A 20,091-nucleotide genomic window follows, 5' to 3' on the forward strand; every position below is an offset into this window, starting at 1 on the left:
CACATCGGAAACATCTCCCCATCTCTTACTTTCCCTACTCATGCCCTCTCAACAATTGGCTCTTCCACTATACTTAATACCCCTCTAGAATCACTCTTTATAATTTTATGTGTTTTCTCACTAGATAATTGTCACTTATCTTCATTAATTCCTCCCTTCAAAACTATCTACATTTTCTTTCGATGAGCAAACACCTTACCACTCCTCGAATTATCCAAATAGACACCCTTTCCAGCTTGATTTCCCACTAAACTAGAGATGAAATCGTGGTTACTCTTGCTGATGGTTGGGTTACACAAGTTTTTGGTTCTGGCAATATTTTCCCAACTCCTTCTATTCCTCTTTAATCTGTGTTATATGTGCCTAAATTTCCCTTGAACCTGCTATCAATTAGTCAATTAACTAAGTCTCATAACTGCTCTATGGCCTTCTTTCCTTCTCATTGTGTTATACAGGATCTCCGAACAAAAAAGAGGATTGGTGGAGGGATTGAGAAGGATGGCTTGTAATATTTTGATGGTGGTCATGGTGGGTCCAATTCTTGTTATATTGCTTCCTCAATTTCTATTCATGGTGTTTCTCTTAATCAGTGGCATGCTCATCTGGGTCATCCATCCCTTCAAAAGCTTCAAGAACTTTTTCCTATTTTCAAATCCATTTCTCATTTCAAGTCTTTTGCTTGTCAATTAAGCAAGCATATTAGTACATCTTTTCTATCTAGAGTTGAGTCTCACAATAAATCATTGTTTGCTCTTATTCATTCAGATATTTGGGGTCTATGTAGAGTCAAGAATTGGACTGGTAATCAATATTTTCATAACCCCTTTGTGGATGAAGCGTATGACCTGGATCTATCTGTTAAAAGATAGGTCTGAATTTTTGAATGTATTTACTCTATTCACCAAGCTTAAAAAAGGAGGGGGGGTATTTTCATCTATTTTGTATCATTTTGGCAGCATGGCCAAGTTGTAAGGCAGGGGACTGCAAATTCCTTTTCCCCAGTTCAAATCCGGGTGTCGCCTAATCAACAAAGACTCGAAATACCCTGGTTCTGCTGATATAATTTGCTGAATTATTCATTCACCAGCAGAAGTAGAAGAAAGGGTCTGTTGATACTTGCTTTATTCAAAGCATCTGGAAGTTCTCTAAAGGGCTGCAAATCCTTAGATGGTAATAAAAAACTCAGTTTGGCATCGGTATTCAAATATTTTCAATCTAATAATGCACTTGAGTTTGTTCAAAATGAGCTTCAGTCTTTTTGCTTGGCAAAAAGGATTATTCATCAAATATCATGTATATATAACCCTCAACAGAACGGAGTAGATAAGTGAACAAATAGACATTTACTTGACATAGCACGGTCTTTGCTCCTTCATACACATGTTTATAAAACTTTTTGAAACGATGCTCTTCTTACAGCATGTTTTCTTGTCAATGCGATGCCCTCATCCCCATGGTCTTAAATTTCCACGAAATTGTCGAAAATTCCATCGAAATTTCCAATTTTCATCACCCTAGAAATCGAAATCGAAATCGCATTCGATTTCCATCTTGCATAATTTCTGTCAAAATCTCAACGAATCATCCGAAATTTATCGAAATCTCAAAATTTTAGCAAAACTTGTCGAAATTTTAACTATACAATGAAATTTCATCAAAATTTATATGAGAAATTTAAGAGTGAAGTGAAATTTCTATCTTAATTTATTTTATTTATTTTGTCAAAACAAAAGATTATTACAAGTGCTTTTGAAATTATATGAAAAAAATAAACTTACAATAACATTTTATTTAATCATTCATGTCTAAATTATCATTATTTGTATAATAAATAATATTTTAATGATTTATGAATTTTATTTGTATTAACTGAATATGGTTAATCTACTTTATCTTACAAATATATTTGATACACATACTATTTTACAACTTTTCCACCTCATTCAAAACATAGATGTATTTAATTTGTAATATATTAATCCAAAAACTTATATTATTATGTTTGTTAACCATTTCTAAAGTTTCACAAAGAATTCCATGCTTTATTACTAATTTTTTTCAAATCGAAATTGACATCGAAATCGAAATTTCCGTACCTTTGGAGCTTCGAAATTTGAGTCGAAATCAAAATTTAAGACCTTGAGGGGGACAAATTCCCTTCTCCATTGTGTACCCAGAAACATCAATGTTCTCTGTTGTGCCTCGTGTTTTTGTATGCACATATTTTCTTCAGGTTCCACACACTAGCCAAGACAACTGACAAGTTCTCTCCTCATGTTGTTAAATGTGTCTTTGTTGGGTACTCAAGAACTCGGAAAGGATATATGTGTCATGATCCTCACAATGTAGGAAACAAGTTAGTGTTGATGTCGCTTTTTTTAGGGGGCACCCTATTTTTCCAGTGTTGAGTCCTCCTTGGATGAATCTACCATCAATGATTTATGGTCCCCCCCTATTGTGTTGATCCTCCTATTCCTACCCCTGTCCCTCTTGAAAAATCTTCTACCCCTCTTCCAAACCATTAGTTACAGATTTAGAGAAACAATTGAAGGTTTATGAGCAACAAAAACCAAGCACAAACATTGCTACCACCATGCAGGCACCTCCTCTGCCCATCACTATTTCAACTTCTAGTATTGGAGATCCATCCCAATGTCACTTGGATTTGCCCATTGCTCACTTGCGTACTCAAACATGTCCTTAGCAATCCTTAGTTGCTTATCTTATTGCTCATTATGTTTTAGTTCTTCACCTTACTAGTCCCATGCATCCTTTTGCCTTGTCTATTTCCTCAATTTCTATCCTTTCCTTGCCTATTGAAGCACTTGCTAACCCTGGGTGGAAGCATGCAATGAAGATGTAGAAATGGATGACTTGACCACTCGAGTTACATGGGACTTAGTGGATCTTCCTTCTAGTAAAGAGTTGGTTAGGTGTCATTGATCTACACCATCAACTATCTTCCTAATGACTCTATCAAACAACTTAAGGCTCATCTGGTTGCCTAAGGGTACACCCAAACGTATGGTAGCCTTCCCCTGATATGCAATAAGTTATTGGTATTAATTCTATCAAGTGCAACCAACCAAAAAAAAGTCTTGATTTTTATAAGGGACTTTGGCTTTCCATATGGATATTTAGAGTGGAAAAAAAGAACTAGATCTAGTCATAAATACATAAAAAGATTCGCATGAATAAACCCCCAAAGGATACAAAGACCAAGACCAACAATCCTCCAAAGAAGAGAACTCTACCAACTCCCTATCATTCAACGACCTTCGAAAGTGAAAATCCCATGAAAATAAATGATCACCTAGATCAACAATAAAAGAAGAAATGGAGTCATCCTACCCTCAGCTTAAGTGAAAGAGATGAGGAAAAGAGGTGGACAAAATTGTATTCCCCACCAAGGATATTTCCAAAAGCGGATATCACAACCCCTAGCCAACAAGAATTTAGTATGGGGAATGAAAAGGGGATAAATTTTAGAGATAGCTTGCAACGGACTCTCCGAATAACATCTAAACCCAAATTAGTATCCCACACATTCTCCCCTAATCCAAACTTACCTTCCACAACTCTATGCCACAAAGAAGAATTCTTTAGTGGAAACTGCCAAAGCCATTTAACCAAGAGAGTTGTGTTTTTAGACACCAAATTCCGACCCAAACCACCATTCTGTTTAGACCTACACACAACTTCCCAACTTAAAAAGGATCAATAGATTTTTGTTGTATGATCCTAGGGTCATTTTGATATTTTAGTGGTTGTATATAAGTACAATATTTGGTGATATAGTAAACCCTGGTATTATGTAATTAATGGTTAGATGGATGAAATTTATTTTTACTACTGCTTAGGTTTCCACTGTGTTTGACAGGTATCCCCGTTACCCACGGGTTTGGGTTGACTTTTCTATTTATTATGCTACATTTTATATTAACGAATTTGAGGTCGTTACAGTTTGGTATCAGAGCCTAGGATACTAAGTTCTGTAGATTCTAGAGTGCGGCAGTAATAATACCAGAGTATAGGATAAGAGAATTTAATATCTGATTTTGTAGTCTAGATGCAGGACTTCCGTGGTGGTTTGTGTGATTTTCCTGGGGTGACGATTTCAGGAAATTCATGGTAAACTATCATCGGAATTGGGTATCTAGGTCAAAGTTGTTGAACTCTTTAAATGAATATAAAAAAATTGAAATTCATAACTGCCAAATGTATTCGACTAAAATTATCAGTCATTCAAACAGCTCTCTCTCTCCCCAAATTCATTTTGCATTATTCTCTAGGGTGGAACATAGAACATAGAAAAACACAATTGCATCATAGTTCATAGTTCAAGCATCACCAAAGTTATAAGAATAACTGTAATGCCTCCCTCTAGATTTTATAAAAATCACTATCGCTAGATTTTTATAAAAATCACTTATAGTTTCAACACTTTAAAAAGTAATTGAAGATCACAGAGAAAATGCACATCCAGAATTAGGCTTTTGTAGGTCCTCTCTCTCTTTATATGTGACTTTAATATTGAAATTTCAGAACAGAGATAAGGGTAGGGGAAACTCACATTCACCTCAATTCAAATTCAACATATACTGCTAAAAACATGGCTTTTGCACACTATTTATAAGAACGCCTCTAAACATATGAAATTACACACATATCCCTAAAACTACATTACATTACAAACATACCCCTAGAATACATAAATATACAAACAAGCCCTTGACATACATAATCCTAATACAAGCAAACAACACATACATACATAAACAACTACCTAACTAACGAAGCACATTCGGGTTTCAGACCCAATAAACTGTTTACCTTCTTCTTCAACATACGCCTCCAACTTGGGCCGAAATTATCCATCCAAATACCCGCTTCTCATCCTAGATCACTTATCCCTATCCATTTCAAACACTGCCATCTTAACTTTATCAACTTCAAAATGCCATTGTAACCCAGTAGCTTTATTCACCCCCAACTTGGCTCCAATTGAGCTCCTCAATCTCACAGACATTCATTTGTATATGGCACTTATTGTGATCTCATCCGAAATCAAGCTCCAATTCCTTAGTAAAACTTTTCCTCCTCCTCCCATACGCTATCCTATCAAACAATCCAAGATTATAATCTCCCTCTTTCACCCATTTCTCTCATTGATTTTTTACACCAACGACCCATTATGAAGATGAACCCTTCTAGCCCTATCTTCCTCACCCAACAACCATACTCCTCCAATTTGTCCACCCACTCTAACTTCATTTTCCACTTCTTTATACACAAAAACCTATCTATTCCCCTATTTCAACTTAGTTTTCAGAAAATTCAATTTTTTTAAAGCCCTCCCTCCATGAACATGACAATCTCTCGAGTAAAATTACCATTGCTTAGGGGAGCATACCTAAGGCTACGCAGCTACAATCCCAAATGAAAAAATTTTAAAAATTTTAAAAATTAAGCTTCCTCCTGGCTGCTCTCAATCCCTAGAGTTCCCCCTAATAATGTCGAAATAATATCTAACCACCAGCAAGGAATACAGAGACTAAATAGTGTAGCTAGCTCATCGGAGAAAGCATCATGCAAAGAAAAATGTGTGGGACCAAAGACTAACATAAACCACCACTCCCTAAAACCCCTAACCTCTGACAAGAACAATGCAAAAAAAGACCCAAAAAGACAACCTCTCAATGTAGCAACTCTAGCATCCCAAGCTATAAGCTGTCCTCCACATGCCACGGCAAAAGGGAAATACACCCACTCTTCACATCTAGAATCCAAGATGCTATTAAAAACAACACATCTATCTTCCCTACTTTAGACTCCTGCAGAAATAAAATATTTGGAGTAATTTTATTAACCAACTCCTTAACTATTCTCCTCTCTTAACTCTATTTTTCTCCTCCTTTCCAATCCTTATCGTTTGTCCTCTTATCTCATTGGTGTCACAAAGAGAAACAAGCAACAACAAAAAAATAACATATTTTAACTAAAACTTAGCAGATTAACATATTTTATCTCCCCACCCCCTCCAAGAAAATTTTTAAAAAAAAACAAAAAACACCCCAAAAGTAAAGGACCAGTGTAGTGTTCAACTGCTCATAGAGAGAGAGAGAGAGAAGAAAACATAAAGATACTCATCTATCTTTGGCAGTATAGTCACTTTGATTTATCTATCAGATGCCACAAAAAGACAAATTGAAATGAAAATAGGAAAGATTACGATCAAGCCCAAATATCTAAAAAAACATACTAACCTGCAAAAAGACTGCAAATCTTTGGCAGATTCAGCAAGTTAATTGCAAATATCAGTGGAGACGCCAAAACTGATGCAAGGAATGCGCCTACAAGATACTCATTATTTAGGAATGAGCAAACTACCTCAGTAGAACATATTACCACAACCATTAGAAAATTAACTCCCAAGTCACAGAACCAAGCTTTTCTAGAAATCAAATGGTAAGCTAAACAAGAAATATAATGTGGATTACAAAACTGATTACCTAGGAAAGCTTAGATAGAAACAGAATCATAGTTACAGCTGAGAAGTATGGCAAAAAATCAGAATTATCAACCACAATATTTTATGTATACAATTCATTCTAGGATAAAACAATACCATAAGGACAAATAAAAGAACCATAAAAGACATTCACAAAAGACATTTATCTGTCTTTCTTCAACTTATCTAACTCATTTCTTTTCTATTTTCCATTCCACATTGGAAAATATATATATATAGATTATAAATTTTTTATTGCTATTGTTAAAATTATAAAATAAATACATAAAACTAGAACTTCACTATATTAGTTTCCTTTGGATTTATCCAGGGATTCTACCTATTAGTTCCAACCATTACTATCAATTATCATCTAAAAATAAATTATAGTCCTAACTTTTTTCCCTCATAATAAACAAAAAGATAAGGTGTAAGTTTGTAACCAAGTTAAAACTGTCCAAGAGAGTGCCAGAAATACAAGGATGTCGAAAGGTCAATACCTAAAAACATTACTACTACTCTGCAGCTGATGATTTGTGAACAGATTTATGCTTGGACAAGTCTAAATTTCTAACTCCACTCTGAATCCATTCCATGCATTATCCATATATAATCACAGTCAGTGAATTCACTTAAGGCCTTGATAACTATCTACAGACTACACTATGATATTAAGTCTAGTTTCCAGTATTTTCCCAAACAATCATGCTGGCAAACTAGCATAAAATACAGTGCCATTGATCAATGATGCAATGAAAAAAATTGAATAACTTACAAGAAAGCATGAAAGAAATTGAGAATATTTCACATGATTATTTAATTCTTTTAATATATATATATATATATATATATATATATATATATATATATATCATCTTTGACTGAATGAAGGGAAAGTGGGTATTCTAGCTTTCATCAAGAAGAGTTTGATTGAAATATCAGTCTCAAAGAACAAATTGAGGAAACAAAGGCAGCCACATGAGAAAAACTTGGTATCAAATCTTTGCAGGGCAGAGGCCATAAGAACCAGTACATTCAATAAAAGAAGTTCAGCATCCAGCAAAATTCCATTTCATAACATGAATATATGCATTGAATGCTAGCCATCTTTTATGCAGCCTAGTAATCCCGCATAAAAAGATTATCTAACTCAAAAGAATCTATACAACAAGATCAACCAAAAGTGATGAAGCTTACCAACAAAAGTGCGAGGAACTACACCAGGAAATTCAAAATGATCATACTGGTACACCAATGGAAAGTTAAATAGACAATTAGTTTTCAAGTCAAATATAAAACAATCAAATATAGCTTTAAAAAAATCATCAATAACTTACACTCTCTATGTGATGCCGGTAATAAAGAATATCGTGCATAGCCTTGAGAGAGAGAGAGAGAGAGAGTTAGCAAGTGCTTATCTTTTGCAAATATCATTCTACTCTAATATTGAGAAGCAATTTTAAATCACTTCTCTTGCTTCAGGAAACAAAAATTGCGCGCTTTTAGCTCTTGAAAGCTATAAAAGCACTACCAAAATCCTACCCAATCATAAACCAATAGAGAAGCAAAACAAAGTTAAATCCCAACATCAAAACTCATATCAACAAAATGTCTCCTGAACTTCATCTCCATTCTTTAATTAATCTCCATTTGGTAGCTGAAGAAAGGAAGACAATAAATGAAAATGAAATTCATAGTATTATAGTTCCTTCAATTCTAATTTATTGGAAATCCAACTTAAAAACCAAATGCTTGCATTAGGCTCTGTTAATTAAAAGCCGTAAAAAACCAAAACCGTAATTCCATTCTCTTTCCTGCATTTTCTCATTCACCAAAGAGAAAAATTCTTCAAAAGCAGAAAAAATGGAAAAAAAATATATAATTTGAAAATGAAAGCAAGCGCACCTGAACATTGAAGCTTTCTTCAACCTTTGTGTAGGGTACCATGAAGACATAAAACACAGCAACTGATCCCAAGAGCAAATCATAACCTATCACAGAGCATTTAGATCATGAAGCGTGATCCAAATGAGAAACAGTGGATTGAAGACTCCAAAAATATTGAAAATTTACCGAAGCGCTCGAGAAATGTCGAATGCCCCGACGCCATTTTAGAGAGAGAAAGAAAGAAAACCTCTAGAGAGATAAATTACGGGAAAACTTACTGGACAGTGGAAGCCTGGAAGGGAGCATCGATTTCACGTCCATAGTTCGGCCCATCCATAATTGTGCCTTCCTGTTTTGGAAACCCAACTTGGGCTCTAAGAGAGGCCGAGTTTTGTATGGACTCGGCCCAAACCTATTTCTTTTTGCTTTTACCCCCCTTTGTGCAGCAAACAAAATCCCAATTCTCTGTTCATTGACAACCCTCATGGGGCCCCCCTTTGCCGGCACCAAATCCATGCGTCGGTGATCTCTTCCCCAAATGCGCATCTCTTTAAATCGGGATGCGAACCCGATTTATACACACTCGAGTTGGACTTTCGATTAACCTGCTTCCAAGGATTCTGCCAGGACACTATTAGTAGCCAATATCAACTAAATTTATTAACTAGGAATTGAACCTCTGATGCTCATATTGAATTGCTTGTTGTTTTACCACCGCGTTATGTCCGTGGGGCCCAATTCTTCAATTTTCTTTCTTAGGACCATGAATGCAAATCAATCTGCCTTCATACATATTGAGAATAAGGTGGTTAAAATTTTTTCCTATTGCACCTTAATTGTAGTTTGAACCTAATGGTAGCCTCCAATATACACAAAATTTGATCCCTTGGCCTCTTCCTTCACATGGAGGACTAATGTCTATGCCCTAAGGTTTTTGGTTGATGACTAAAAATTACTTAGGTATGCATATCTAATAGTTTAAATTCATGTAAAGATTACCATAGCTTTTCACTTTGATCACAAAGGGTTTTTTTTTTATTATTTTCTTTAGAAGATATTTCTCCTAACTTATACCCTAAAGTATCTTGGCCTAGTAAGAGTAGTCCAAGCTATTTATCCAATTTAACATCTCTAATATTGAGGTCATAGTCTTTTAGATAATTACTCAAAACTTAGATCGTCACTTGAATAATCCATTAACCAAAGTTTGTTTCAATGAATGTATTTATTTGAGAAATCTTTTTATTATCAATCATCTATTGTCATATTGTTGAAAATGTAAACACAAAAATTTATCCTTTAGAGTGATTATATTCCAAATTCCACACTTTGTAGAAGTAAATGGAGGCCTTTTAGTGGTACTAGTTGCTTTTTTAATGCATACAAAAGCTAAATTTCTTTATTTGGACAAAATTTTTGTTCTTCCATTTTTTATTATAAAAATAAAATGTTAAGTATTAGCATTTGAATTTTGTTTATTATTTTCATTATTATATAGTAAATATATATTTTTGTGAAAACAACTATAAAATAAATAGATCAATTCACTGCCTTCAACACAAGGAATGCTTGATATTGGTTTCAAGCAATATATTATGGAATATGAAATTGCCAAAGAAGCATAGTCCTTTTGAAAGGAAGGTTTGATTTGCTACCTTGCAAACATCAATTAGACCTAGCATACACTTTTGGCATTGTTACATCAACTTGAGTAGGTAAATGAAGTTTATACCATTGTCACAATTTTAATTTACTGGAATATGATTAGATCATGAGAGTAGCCCTCCTAACTGAACTGAGCTTCACGTAATAATGCATGATTATATATAGTCTCCTTCAAAATCAATTTAAAGAAAAATTAAGCAAACTAGTTACACATTAAATATAACTAACTATTGCAACAACATTGTTTCTATTTTCTCTTATATATACATATTGACAAACACTTTAGAATGAAGTAAAGCATTCATGTTCTGATGAGTTTGAGTCATCACAGGGAGAATGATTGTGTCTGCCTTCGTAGGTTGTTATCACCATTCGACAATCCTCAGACAAGCGCTCAACTCTCTTCTTCACTCGGCAATTGTTATGGGTACAACGATAATAACTTCTGTCATATAATTTAGAACATGAAGAATACAATAATTAATTAATGAATAATTAAGCTAGCCAGGCATGTATGCTACATTGCTATATATGTAACATGAAAGCACGGTTCACTAAATATGAAAGTTTTGTCATCTAATACTAGAATATTTAAATATGAGTAATAGATCCACAAAATCACTCGAGCCTTGGTATAGTTCATCAATTTCTCATCATTAGTTATATATTTTTTCTACCTTGTGATTGTTGGATTTGAAACTTATAATTCTATCTGCACAATAATAGTACCACTACTAGTTGGTCTAAGCCCATTTTTTTTTCACTTAATCATGAGAGAACTTATGTAAGTGATCATTGGAAACAGATAAATATTCAATAGTAAATTTAAAACTATCTGGTTTCTAAAGCACATAGTCAAAAGCCCAACAAAAAATAATGTGCAATTTATAAGGGAACTTTAAAATGCTTCATGGATCATGGTATGTGAAATTGGACTCTTACAAGTTTATTTTATATTTTCTCACCTAAGTGTGCTTGCGAATTTATTGTAGACGGGTTTATACATTATATTTCTAGTCATAGTCATCCTCTCAAAGTGAAAAAAGGTGTTCACTCATCAATAGTGGACCTAGAAATTTTCTTTAGGTGGGGAGAATATATAAATAATTTTCATATTTATCGCGGCAAATAATTTTAACACACATACATTATTCATATTTAACACTAGTAATCAATATTATTTCAAAAACATTTTCACTTACCAAAAGACCTTGGTCTTTCATTTTATTTTATTTTTTTTCACTTAAGGAGTGGGGGAAAATGAGTTTTTTAGTGGGCATTTATAAAAAATTCCACCATGTTCAAAATTTCAATGGGGGTGCCTACTTCAATGTAGGAATATATAGATTGTTCTATTGCTATGCATTATTACTTATTCTTTTACATCAAATTTTTATGTTGTTTCTCCTATTCTAACATTTTTTTAAAAAGGTAAAGAACATGTTATTCAATTGAAACCATCTCAAGAAAGAAGATTGATGGAAACGATTCAATCCAATTGATGAAAGTAAAAGCAAAAAAACCTTCCATTTCAGAGTAGAGAGGTTAGAACAAGAGCAACTCCATTGGAATAAGTTACTAAAAATCCTATGAAGAATTAAGGGAGTGGCAGAACCTCTATCTTCTATTCTTACACGTACATATCAAAGATGTTTGGTTTGATACAGTAATAAAGATACTTGATGTATGTAATTTTTTAAAATCACTTCTCACTACTTTTTGGTCTAAAATGCATATTGTTAAAAGAAAAGTGTATCTCATATTCTTATACTAGGCATTAATGATTTAATTATAATAGTCTAAGGCAAAAAATATCCTTTACTATGATATTATTGCCTTTTGTGCTCTCCTATTGAGATAAGATCTTTGTGAAGATCTTACTTTAAGTAGGATCTTCACCAACTTTTACATTCTAGCTTCAAGGTGTTACAAGGAGAGAAGCTGCACATGATCTTTAGGAAAAATTGGTAGGAAAGATAATTTTTTCTTCAAGGTTGTGTTTGTTTATCATAAAAAGATAGATTGGAAATGGACATCCTATTAAACATGAATATAGTTTATGAAGAAAAAAAAATAGTTGGCACTATTTTTAAAGTAACTAAACATAAAAATATATATATATATATATATATATATATATATATATATATATATATAGTTTCATGTTGTTTGGAATTGTACCCCCATTTGTCTTAGAATAGTACCTATTTTTTTTTCCTCTTTTGTGAACTAATATGTTCTGTACAAAAGTTATCTACTCTCATAATCTTTTATTACACAAACTACCACATTAGTTTTGTACAAAAAGTTTGGTAATATAGATTTTGGACCTTGGAGTTGGATTGGGGTAGATTTGAGCAAATTTCAATACAATTTTATGCTACATCCTATCTACATCCAATACAAATCTAAAACTAAGGTGTTTCCAAACTTAGAGTAAAAATCTTTATTTGTCTTTTGTAAAGTAAAAAAAAATGATTAATTTTTTTCTTTTTGTAATTACAATTACTTGTTGCACCTAAGTTAGAAACATAGACCTCATACAACTTCCACAAAAATCAAGGGTAATTAAATACAATGTGAGACTAGCATAAGTAAAACTATAAGTGGGAATGATCATGCTCCACTTAAACTATATGTATTGTTAATTGGCTAAATATATTAACATTTGAAAGTAAATGTTTTTCCATAGTTCATTCCAATTTTTAAGTAAAACAAAAATACTATGCCATTGTTAACTTATTTGAATGTAAAAAAGCATCGAATATAAGTCACTTTTTGGGGAATAAGCTACCTAAGAAAGTCTAGAATTTCCCAATTGAGTAAATGTTGAGGGCTATGTGGTAAGAATCCTATATATTACTCCTTTGACTTTGTTTTTATTCCATATAAATTAATACTTTGTTAGTGATATTAAAGAACATGTGCTAAATTCATCTAGAAGATGCATGAGCATAATAGATATAATCACATTTATAGACAAAATAAGAAGCATAGTCCACAAGCTAATACGCTTAGAAGAACAATTACTTTTAATAAGGAGATTTCAATTGGGATCATTTAAGAAAGGAAATATTTCCATCCATATTGCATTCTAAACTTTTTCCCTAGAGGTGATGGTCCTTTCAAATTAGTACTTAAAACTATTGAAGATAATGCATACAATTAGTGGGAACACTTGAAAAAAAAAATGACAATATTGTTATTCAACGGTCGTTATTATAGGTCAAGCTTCCGGCTTGACTCCCATGTTAGTTCGTTTAAAAATAAAATAAAATAAAACCAAGTGACACTAGAAGAAAAAATGAGCTCAATATGCAAATATTCCTATTATGACATGAAGAAAGAATTTAGAAGGAAGTTTTTGCATAAAAACAATATATAAGATGTTTCCTTAAGTAACATAACTTTAAGTAGAGAGAACTTTCACCTACATGCTACGTGCCAAAGTTTGCTGACTCGATGATATGTTATGATATTACAAAGCCAGAAGAGGAGGTCATTAGTCATTATTTTGGAGAGTTTAGTTTATTCAATTACAACCATACTAGATTTATAATGATGTTTAAACCTAATAATCAAGGTGGGGAAAGATAATCAAAAGACTTATTGCTAGCAACTCTAAATTTGTTAAACTAGATTTTTCTTCTATATAGAGACGCATTTCCAATGTCAAATTTGCACCCTTGCACAAAGCCACTAATTTGAAGCCATCTTTTTAACAACAAGAAGGCTAAAAGTTTTGATCAATATTAATCTTCAACAATTAAATCCAAGTAATACTGATATAAAATGTCATAGAATTGGCCACAACTTTTGTATGTCTTAGTAGCAAAATAATCTCTTTAATAAGAACAAACAAACTAGACAATGAATATATTTAAAGATGTAAAAAAAGCATAATATTCTAAAAAACACATACACATGCACACACACATATATATAAATAATATGTGAAGAGGATATGTGAATGTGAAATTTGGCCATCTAATATATATGTTTTTTCCTATTTTCCCCCTTTTTTAGTGGTTATGGGTGCTATCTTTTAAGGGCATTTTAGTAACTAGATTGTAGGTTTGCTTTTAGGGTGTTTGGACAAATTTGGTAGAAGGAGATTAAGGGTTTGGGCAAAATTGAGAGGGTGTGCCTTGAGGTTATATATCTAGAGATTGGCTATAGTGCTCTTACGACGATCATCAATATCAGGTGGCGCTAATCTAACCATGAAGTTCTAGCATGTACTTGTTGTACATCATTATGTGTGTGCCTATGCTATACATCATCATGTGGCTCACCCTTCTTCTTCTCTAGTTGTTGTACATCTCAATGTATCAAGTATGTCCTTATTTTTGACCTTGGAAGTGCTTGGTCATACATGATTGTTCACTACCCTATACATGATTTGTGGTTTATGGTAGCTATTGATAGCTCACATAGTGAGAAATGAGATTTTTTTTGGGTGTAGAAGTGGTGTGGCGAGGAACTTTAGATGTTGCCCAAAAATGCAAGATACATTATCCAGTAATTATAAGTAGTGTCTTATAGTATAAGGGCAAGTATGATATTAAATTATAAAAATCATAGGAGGAAGGAAAAAGGGTGGTGACCAAAAATAGATTAGAAGAGGTAATAAGAAGAGAGAGAGAGAGAGAGAGAGAGAGAGAGAGAGAGAGAGAGAGAGAGAGAGGATAAGGTGGTGCAAGGGTCAAAAATAATGCATTGATCACATTATAAGAATATTCTGTAAGGTATCCATTACAAGATAGGTAAAACAAATATTTATAACTCCTCTTCTCCAAGTCAAACTTGAAGATACAATTAGTTTCTTAATACATTGTCCCTATTAAAGCTATCCTTAACTATTCTTTGTCTAACAAACTTTTATATATTACATAAGTAAACTCTTTATCTTTAACTTCGACATTCATTGCAACTGATTGCAATGTATCATGTGGCTGAATATTTGGCTACATGTCACATCTTTTGGGGGGGGCCCAGTTTGGGGGGGGGGGGGGGGTGCACATAAATTGCACAAACAACAACACAAAGGGCAGCCTGAATCTTTTTATTGTTCTTCTAGATTGTGTGTCTCAAGCATCTCTATGTAGTTTGGGGTGTTGTATTCAAGGGAGCCTAATGCCTAACCCTAATATTTTTATGATTGTTTGATGCAAAATTACTAATTAAGATGATTAAATTGTTAGTTGCCTAGGCAGTTAACTTTTTAGTCTCGAGGGGGGACATTTGTGTAGCTAGAAGACACTTCTAATAGTAATATATCTCCATGAGATGTTAGAAGTTACTACCTTATTCTTCATGTATGTATTATTCTCATTAGTATTGACTTGAACATCAAGGAGGTCTCTAGTGGGAACTTAGGGCCTCTCATGACTTCTTCTTAGTGTATTGTGTAAGGATTGCTAATGTATGTAGGTCGCGGTCAAGGTCATTTGACGACATACAATATAGAAAATGACAAATGTATCCTACATTACTCCAACTTCCTTTTTTCTAATTTTTTCTTGCGTTATCTTATTTTATTTTTAGGTTCAAATAAGGGAGATGCCGCTCATGCATATAAGCATGTTTATAATTGATAAATGCTTTACTAGTACAAAGTATCCAAGTACTCTAAATGTTATATTTGGAGAGGTTTTGGATTTAGATTTGTATCAGATTTGGATAAGATAATATAAAATTGTATTCAAATTTGTCCAAATTCATCCAAATCCAAATCCAAGGCCCGAAATCTATGCTCCCAAAGACTACCTAAGAAAGACTTGCAATTAACAATTAAACTAAAACATGTTTAGTAAAGAGAAATTTTAGTAAAGCTTAAATCGTTAAATCAAATGAGAATGCACAAAAGCAGCTAGCCATATGAATTTTTCCTAATGGAACTGGATGCAAGCAGAGAAAAACATCAACAATGCATGAATGGAATGATTACAAAACGCAGCCTTTTAATTAATCACCAGTTAAAAAATGCATGGACTTGACCAAGGATGATGAGATGATGAACAGCACCAAACGTGAATGTCATGCACATGTCAAAAAGCAGTGCTAATAATTAACTTGAAACAATCTGAGTCATCTTAGAGATTTCCATTAGTTTGCTCATTTTGAAACTAAGGGTACGTAAATCTTGGGAGCTTCAAATCATGCTCTTCCTGTTTGGACATCGTTGAAATCAACAAAAGCGGCTATGAAAAATAAACCTTAATGATTATATGGATCTTATATTGTTACTGCATGCTAGCTGACATTAAACACTCCTGGCCATCTTAATTTCCTTTGCATATGCATATAGCACAAAAATCAAATTATTGTGAAATTATAATCAGCATAGGTATATATGTATGCATGTATATATATATATATATATATATATATATATATGTGTGTGTGTGTGTGTGTGTGTATGTAGCTAGCTAGCTTGATCCAATCAAAACTGATATGTTTTAAGACAAAAACATTAATGTTTGAAGGGAGGAGATGACAATGAAGAGTAAAAGGAAACTGCTGCCTAAATGCCTAAAAAATTTGACTATTAATTATTAATATCCTAGCTTCACATGCAAAAAAGAAAAAAGAAAAATCAAAATTTTGTGTTTAGGAGTATGAATTTTGGACATTTGAATTGGTGTGGATTTGAGAGAAATTAACTACAATTTTACAATTCATTTTTTCAAGATCCACACAAATGTAATTCATATCTACGATCCAAATTAACTAAAAGCTCTCAAATATTAAGTGGAGGATAATATTATTGAGTATATATACATATTGAGGACCAGTTTGTAGGTTCTAAGAGTTTCAATGTTTTAAGATCAGTTTGAAAGAGTTTCTAACTTAATTAATAATTAAGTTTTATTATCTAACATACTTCCTTAAATAGAAGCACTCTCTTGGGCTCAAAATTTTGGAAAATGTAGGTATATGCCACTATTTTGTATATTAAATTATAACATCCAATGCACAAAGCTCCCATACATCATTAGGTGTTTGATATGAGAGAGTACCATGTACCTAGACTAACTTTTATATTTGAATATACTATTTAGTGATTTGAGCCTACAACTTCCACGTTCACACTGATTACACGAGGCTCACCATCAAAATTTAATTTAAGAATGAAAACAATCAAGAATTAAAATTTGAACATTTGGGATTGATTGAAGCTCTAATACTATATGCTTAATTGGCCGATCGACCTATATTGTCTCAAGTTTTATCATGTAACAAGACATGCACCTTCAAATTAAGTATATATACTATTATATATATGATCAAACACGGAATCAAATCTAAACTATACAGTAGATAATTCAAGAAAAATGAAAATATCACAAAGCCAAGAGTAAAATTTATTTCACTAGTTTAATTTTGAAGCCCATATTAAAGAAATTTTTGAGTATGAATTAAAATGAAGACATGGTATGGTATTTCAAACTCTCTTTTGTGATCAAAACCTAACTCAAAATACACTTAAACCTTATGCATATGATGAATTTACATGCCTTCCAACCCGGCCTATACACATAACCCCTCCCCCGCCCTAAATATAAGAGTGAATCATCAAGCCTGGTTAGTCAAATCTATACCACAAAAAAAGTGCATTGGGCCCAAAATTATGGAGAGATAGTATGGTATTTCAAAGTCTCTTTAGTGAACAAAACCTGACTCAGAATACACTTAAACCTTATGCATAGGATGAATTAACATGCCTTCCAAACCCTATACACATAACCCCTCCCCCGCCCTAAATTATTTTTATTTTTTATATAAAAATTTCCTTTTTGATTTTAATTGGGGTTCTTTTTTCTCTTTTTTTTTTTCTTTTTTTTACGTGTGTATGTTGAATAAAAAATATACAATAGAAGAACCATTCTATGGGGACATCGTTAACAGTCATATTCAAGTCATGATAAATTAGTAATTTAAACCATCCCTATTTGTGTCAGAATCAATCAAATCCTAAAATTTCTCATAATTGTGAGAGTTTATTTTAGATAAATAAATATAAGTCATAATAATTGTTCAAAATTTTTGTTAATTGTCTAAATTATGGCATGATTGGGCATTTGCATCATGCATGCGCGCAGTTGTAAGATAGTAATTACTTGCATACATGAATCAATATCATATGACAAGTAATTGATAAGAAATAATTAATGCATATAATTAATTAATTACTATCCAATGATCGTGTTCTAGATCTTTTTTCCTTTCTATCTTTTTGATGAATGATATATTTGATTTTTCACCTGGTCATGCATGATATAATGCACGTATATAATGAGATAGAGAGAGAGAGAAATCAAGATGCATGGAGAACGTAGGTAGTACCTAGGATGGAGGCTGTTCTTGACGACCTTCTGCCCATATTTGCGCCATTTGTAACCATCGTCCAGCACATCCACATCGCTCCTCGTTTGGAAACAGAACCTTGGCTCCCTCAGCTTCCTCCTCACCTTCACCTTATTATTATTATTGCTCTTCTCTCCCCCATTTGTTGATGTTGAGCTCCTCCACCTGCATTCACCCCAACCTCATTCATGTTAATTAATCTTCACACACACACTCACATGCATATATATATATATATATATATATATAAAATAAAAGAGAGAAAAGAAAAAAAGAGAACAGCAATAATTGGAAGAAGAAAGTTAAAAGAGGAATCCACATATGTGTAAGTGCTGGTCTGGTGGGATATCATAGATGGGTAGCTGCAGCCTGCAGGGGAGTTGGCATGGGGGGTAGTGGGGATTTCGGTATTGGGTGTGAATCATGACTTCGTTGATCAGTTCAAAGAGCCTAGCTAGAGTACAATTCACTGTTGATTCATCTGCACGAGGGGTAGCACAGATACCGATCGCCAGAGAGATATATAGAAAGAGAAGCTGCTGAGACTTGAGAGATTAATCATAGCACACGCGTTACGCGTACTTGCCAATTGAAAAGCATATCCTGTGTTTACTAGCTTCCCCTTCCTCATGTTCATTAATAATTAGACAATCTGTTCTATATATTGAGGCCTAGTAATTTCTAGAGAGAGAGAGAGAGAGTACCATGAGGAGGAGTTGCTTCCGTCGACGTTAGCATTGGCAGCGCAGTTCTCGTCATTAACGCCCTTTGGATCCATCGTCCCCATTACCTAAATTAAATTTCGATATTAATCAGTTATAATTTAACACATTAATTAATTAATTAATTAACTAATTACTAATTAGTATATAAATATGAGAAATTAATTAATTAATTGATCCCCAGTGTGAATCTTTTTGTTCTTTCAGTACTATTTGATCTAAAGAAATAATAGAACTATCATTGACGATTACATACATAATATTGATTAGCCAGTAGTACTATACCTGTTGAGGATCATTATTCCAAGAAGATGGCCTGGAAGTAACGAGGTCGTTATTAAGATCATGATGGTGAGCAAACCCCAAGTGGGTGGCCGCAGCGTCAGTGTGGGCGGTAGCGGAGGCGGTACCGTTGAGGGGCGGCGGAGATATTTGATGAGGATGATGATGATGATGATGATTAGAGTGGGAGGGGGGCGGGGGGGCTAAGAAGCTGAGGACTTGGCTTTGATCATCGAACTGCACAAAACCCATTTCGTGTATGGCAGCAGCAGCAGCTTGTACCGGCGGCGTGGAGAACGACACCTGTAGCTCATAACTGGGAACTCCCCCTCCTCCTCCTCCTCCTCTCTCTCCCTCCATTAATTATTCTTTATCCCTCGATCTTCTTCTAGTCTCTGTCTTGATCGATCAGCAATATTTCAAGCTGCAGCAACCCAAAGAAACTTTATTTCTTTTTCTTCTTCTTCTTCTTCTTCTTTTTCTTCTTCTGCCGCTGCTGCTGCTGCTGCTGATGCTGCTGCTGCTTATGCTTAAGCTTGGATCTTCTTGATTACTACTTACAGAGGTGGGTGCATGTGCCGTCCGTACAATGAATGAATTAAGGCAGAGATGATGGCAGAGAGAGATATATATACATATATATTGAGAGAGAGA

At 33.6% G+C, this 20,091-nt stretch overlaps 3 protein-coding genes across 7 annotated transcripts in view; 1 reads left to right on the top strand and 2 right to left on the bottom strand.

Moving 5' to 3' along the window:
- Positions 1-8,804, bottom strand: part of LOC131165720 (dol-P-Man:Man(7)GlcNAc(2)-PP-Dol alpha-1,6-mannosyltransferase) — a 64,248-nt gene extending 55,444 nt beyond the window's left edge. For 3 of the 5 annotated variants that reach the window (XR_009139635.1, XM_058123735.1, XM_058123737.1), the window contains exons 1-5: positions 8,677-8,804; positions 8,417-8,502; positions 7,849-7,890; positions 7,709-7,754; positions 6,267-6,353 (exon numbers count right to left, since the gene is read on the bottom strand). Coding sequence is in view for 4 of the 5 variants with exons in the window: in XM_058123735.1 (XP_057979718.1) it covers positions 6,267-6,353; positions 7,709-7,754; positions 7,849-7,890; positions 8,417-8,502; positions 8,677-8,731 (316 nt within the window). In the remaining variant the exon portion in view is untranslated. Of the gene's footprint in view, positions 1-6,266; positions 6,354-7,708; positions 7,755-7,848; positions 7,891-8,416; positions 8,503-8,584 lie in introns of all 5 variants that reach the window. The other 2 variants (XM_058123736.1, XM_058123738.1) reach the window with 1 other exon arrangement.
- LOC131165728 (ricin-like) overlaps positions 1-20,091 on the top strand; it is a 630,504-nt gene that overhangs the window by 537,829 nt on the left and 72,584 nt on the right. The window lies entirely within an intron of this gene.
- On the bottom strand, positions 10,346-19,797 carry LOC131166598 (probable WRKY transcription factor 12). The gene is made up of 4 exons (XM_058125185.1): positions 19,441-19,797; positions 19,138-19,223; positions 18,413-18,598; positions 10,346-10,508 (listed from the first exon to the last, which is right to left on the bottom strand). The coding sequence occupies exons 1-4, from the start codon at positions 19,795-19,797 to the stop codon at positions 10,346-10,348; spliced, it is 792 nt and encodes a 263-aa protein (XP_057981168.1).

The sequence above is a fragment of the Malania oleifera genome, chromosome 10 (genome assembly GCF_029873635.1).
Source record: "Malania oleifera isolate guangnan ecotype guangnan chromosome 10, ASM2987363v1, whole genome shotgun sequence".
NCBI classification, from domain to species: Eukaryota; Viridiplantae; Streptophyta; class Magnoliopsida; order Santalales; family Ximeniaceae; genus Malania; species Malania oleifera.